Raw genomic sequence first — 4932 nt, forward strand, 5'->3', positions numbered from 1 at the left:
CGCGACGTGCTGCGAATCCAACGTTATCTGCCTCAGCATCGGCCGTGGAGTCTTTGAACCATAGCTGGTTGAGGCCTTGCGATTTGGAGAAGTCGTCGGGATACGTCAGCATCCCTAGCATGGTGGTGGCGATGCCGGGGTCGTTGAGATGCTCGATCTGCTGGCCGGAGAGTCGGTAGCTGATGCTGCGAAAGAGATACATGGCACCGTTATGGACGAGCGATACCAGATCGCCATCGCCATACGCAGCGCAATCATTCTTCTGAAGTCAGCCTTCGATCAAGAGATAGCTTTCGGCGGGATGGAGGAAGAGTCTCGATATTGATGCATATCTCTGCGCCGGCATTATTCAGCTGCGCCCCGGCTTGAGGTTCGTATTCGTGAACCTGATATTCCTGGAGACTTTCATCGAAAGTCAGTCTTTCGGGGATAGAGAGCATATCGGCCATGATATATTTATCTATAGCGCTGGATGAAGTCGTGGATGGTGGCGATGCCCCCGCCCGAGATGAGATTATTGAGTCTGCTGCTGTGGGGTCCTCTTGGTGGGTGGTGCTTTAGGCTTCTTTTTGCGGGTCACTCGATTGACGACGTGGTCCACCGCCTTGCTCGCACCTTTCTCCACGCCTTTCAAAGCTGCATTGGAGGCGGCGCTCACGGCCTTGCTACCCAACGTCTTGGCGGCGGAGGAGGTAAGCACCCGTCCGGCAAGATTGGCGATGGTATCGAAAAGGCCTCTTCCGCCGACTGCATACTTCCGACGATATCCGTGATTCACTACTAAAGGCATCGTAAATTTATTTAGAGGAGCTTCCGATGCAGCTTCTCGTACTCACCCCTGCTGATATGACCGGACTTCCTCATGGCGTCGAGGATGGCCACGATTTCGTTGCGCACCCCATTATTTCCGGCCTGGTAGGCGGCGGCGCAAAGATCGAGACGATCCAGCAATTGGTCGAAGCACGTGGGGAGGAAGACAGTCGATACCCCGCTCCCATACTTATCTTGCTTATAGATGTACGAGACGATCTCCTTCCATTTCCGACTCTTGCTTGCCTTGGGGGTCTGCGAGAGCGCAGAGTTGCCTTGATACATGGCATTGGATGCTCGTAGGATATCACCATAGGTATGCAGGTCATCCACCTCGAAATCTTTGGGATGCTTCATGACCATAAGTTCCCATAGGCCGGGGGTACCCTTATAGCGCTCGTCATCGACGAGGATATCGTCTCCATCGAAGGTGACGGGCAGACTCCCGATCATGATGGCGCCGTCTTCCACTCGCAATCCAAAGGTATGGTCGGCCCTGGGAGTCATACTGAGCTGAAGATAATGGGTGGCTCGCGGACCGAGGTTGGTTCTCAATGCTTGCTCGATGGCAAGCGGATCGTCGTCGCCCTCGGCGGCAGGGAGTGGAGGGGGAAGGGCAGGCACCGGGGCGGGCAGTGCGAGTGGGATATCTTCGATCTTTTTGGTGATCTGGGAGGCGATCTCCTTTTGCGTCTCGACCACGGGCTTGAATATCTTGGAGAGATCGCGGCTGAGTCCGATCTTATCTTGGCGATGCTGCATATCGCTGGCCTGGATGCTACGCTAGGTCTCCTGCAAGTCCCTGGCAAGCGCCTCACGCTGCTTGGGGTCGGTGATCTTGATGAACGTCATTTTATTTATAGCATCGCCAACGCCCCTTAGCGATGAATCGAACGTTCTGAGGCGATGGATCGAACGCCCCTAAGCGATGGAACGAACGCCCCTAAGCGATGGATCGATCGGCCCATAGCGTTCAAGCCATCTCCCATGCTTTTTGCCTCCTGCCTCAGCGGGATGCAAAAACCGTAGATTCCTGAAGATCCTACGCACTCTCCATGCATTTGGAGGAGCAGAAAGGCTTCACGCCTTTGAGGAGATCGTACTCCCCCACCATCCTCACTTTTACGCCCGACCAGAGGGTGGCAAATTTGGGTACGTATATAGTCTCCTCGTGATGCAAAGCCTTACCGCGGGCGATCGAGACTCCGCACCGGCAGCATGCCTCAGGGAAAAGCTTCGAATGCCTCTTGCACTTATCACTGTCCGATATGGAGGGATACGTGCACTGATGGCCGCGGATGGTCTTGATGCATCACTGGGGTCCGGGCGGCGGCTTAGATTTGCGGTTGGAGTGGGAATTATAGGTCCTTCCTTCGAAATCCTGATGATCGATGCGGCGAATGAGCGTGAGTCCGCACTTATTGCAGAAGCCATCCTCAAGGCTATGGCGACAGCGGCACTCGCACTTTCCAAATTCGCCCAGATGCTGGCGGATGCAGAGGTGGCAAATATTGCCGAGAAGTTTGCACTCACACTCTTCCCCGTATCGGCCAAAATAGTGATCCGCAGAGCACCCCTCGCACCTATCCAGCCATCGAGGAGGCTTGGAGAATATATCCAAGCGGTATCCCCTTAACTCAGCGATCGATGGAGATCGACCTTTCTCTAGATCGAACTGATTCTCCAGGAAAAATTCCTTCAAGTGATCCATTCTTTATCTTAGACTCGATAGATTGCATCGATATTTCCCATTCGTCTTGGGGCTCGTGAGATCGATGGTCATGAATTTGTAAGGCTTGGACCAGCAGTGGTCGCATAAGACATCGAATTGGGCTGGGGTGAGATCGCCGCAATGATCTCGGCGGATATGGTCGCGATTCTTGGCATCCTGCTCGAAGAGGCATATGAAGTTGGCATTCTCCCGGATCGATTGCCGCGGGAGCTTGAAGTAATTTTGGCAGAGGTAGAAGCAGTCGACGTTATTATGCCGACCGCGCACGTAGTAATCCTCGCACTTGCTCTGCTTGCTCAGCATCAAGTCGTCGAAGACATTGAGATTTTTGCGGGCGGGATCGAGCTCTCGGGGATCGGACACGTCGCTCGCCTCCTCGAAGAAGAAAGCTTCGATGCCGCTAGGCTTGGACGGCGGCTTCATCATTTGCACCACGTCGACCAGAGAGTGGGGATAGCTATCCTTGATGGAGAGAAGGTCGCGGATATCGTCTTTTGAAAATCCTTTCCCCAGCGCCTGCCGCAGCAGCTGATAGATGGGCTGGTGGAGTGATTTTCCGAAGACGTAGAGTCGATCGTAGTCGAGCCATCCATCGCGCAGGAGGAGATTATTCAGCAGAGTCGTCTTGCCGCAGTCTGACTTCCCGATGATCAGACCTCGGATGGATCGCTGCGGGAGGAGAAAGTGGCTATGCCGACGACTCGCGGCGGGCTCATCGTAGGTAAGGTCTTCAACGTCCATTTATCTATATAAAATTGGAATGTATTGCTTGAAGTGCCAGAAGAAGACGGAGACGAATAATCGCGCCGTGATCACGAGTGATGACGGACGGCGGCCGCGGAAGGTGGGGACCTGCGCCGAGTGCGGTGCGCGAAAGTCGGAATTCATCAAGACGGAGAGGGGCGCAAGACTCATGAATAAGATGATCAATCGGATGCCTGTCGAGATACATCTGCCGGGCATAATTTCACCGGTCCAGGAACCAGACTTAGCCAGCGACTCTATGCCGACGGCACCCCCAAACCTTGGTCCAGACCCATCAATCGAGTCGATGAGGCCGCCTATCGCCACGATCTTTGCTACGCCAAGCACAAGGATACGGCCGCACGCAATTCGATCTGCGATAAGACGATGCTAGCCTCCCTCGATGCCATCCCCAATCCCACTGCACGCGAGCGTCTCGAGCGTGGTATCGTCAGACCCATCATCGGCACCAAAGCACGATTTGGGCTGGGTGTTGGGGGAAAAAAAGTCCGATGGACGGGTAAGCTAGCCGAAGAGCTGCACAAGCCAGTCCGGCGCAAATTTCAGAAGCGTCGCGTGATGGTAGGTGGGGTGGATGAGATCTGGGCTGCCGATCTCGTAGATATGAGCGCCTTCTCCCGCCCACCTATCGCCTCAAAGACTATAAGGGTGAGGAAATCGAGGAAAACCCTTAATGCGTCTAGATCCTCCTGCAGGCGATCGTAAAGGGCTTTGGTGATGGACTCATTATCGGTCTTGGGAAAAGGGAGATTTAGCAGGTGATATTTTTGCATATCTCGGCCTTCGTCATCAAGCCGCCATTGGTCGAGACGCAGTCTGACTTATCGACTTTGCCATCTTCCACGGTCATTAGCTTTTTGGTAAGGTCTTTGATGGATGCGTCATACTCCCTTTGCATCCGCTTGATGATCATCTGCATCTGCTTCATTTCCGAATCTAGCTCTTCGAGGTCTTTCTGTTGGTGATGCGATTCTCATTTATATCGAGATCCTGGAGCATCCGCCAGACGGGCATGCGCTTTCTCGAGTGAGATCCAAACTTATCCATTTATCTATAGTCCGAAGATCACCTCCTCGAGCGTCCGACCTTCCGATAGGAGCTTCAGGACGTGCAGGCAAAAGTGCCCGCATACCACGTCGCCGCGCCGCTGGAGCTCATCGGTATTATATCGAACTTCCGGCCGCAGATAGTTGACCATCTTGTCGGGTGGGGGCAGGCCGTAGGGGTCGAAGTAGACTTTGAATCCTCCACGCTTATGCCAGCACGTCCAATGCGTGCCAGGGCCATTGCGATCGTCGTGATTCAGGATGCCGCATTCGGCGGGATGGGGGTTGGATTGTAGGGCATCGCGCATGAATACTCCTCTGAATCGATGGATGCCTAGGGCTTTGGTGGCTTCCTCGAGCTCTACGTTGGAGAGGGGTTTATGGGGAGGAGGAGGCCGTGCACGCGTATGCTGCTCATTTATCTAGGTACGGGCTAAGTGCGGGATGGGCATCCGCACCCGTCAGAGCCTGCTAAGTGCAGAGGGGAGGGGTCTTACCTCAATTGCTGCCGTGAGTGATCCGATAGTGTCCGTGGGCAAGGGTGCTGATGCCGTCGGGGAGGATGTGGCGCTTATCGTC

At 54.4% G+C, this 4932-nt stretch overlaps 1 protein-coding gene across 1 annotated transcript; it reads right to left on the bottom strand.

The window, feature by feature from the left end:
- Window positions 1-801: 801 nt before the first annotated feature.
- On the bottom strand, window positions 802-1572 carry LOC148618604 (uncharacterized). Its single transcript, XM_088576857.1, has one exon. It carries the CDS (start codon window positions 1570-1572, stop codon window positions 802-804), a length of 771 nt encoding a protein of 256 aa, XP_088432983.1.
- Window positions 1573-4932: the final 3360 nt, after the last annotated feature.

Source organism: Perna viridis, chromosome 4 (genome assembly GCF_037379345.1).
Source record: "Perna viridis isolate PV_CMFRI_1.1 ecotype Kerala chromosome 4, ASM3737934v1, whole genome shotgun sequence".
Taxonomy (NCBI): domain Eukaryota; kingdom Metazoa; phylum Mollusca; class Bivalvia; order Mytilida; family Mytilidae; genus Perna; species Perna viridis.

Coding starts and splice junctions, on each gene's coding strand:
- LOC148618604 (XM_088576857.1), bottom strand. CDS start 1,572: ATGCAGCATCGCCAAGATAAGATCGGACTCAGCCGCGATCTCTCCAAG.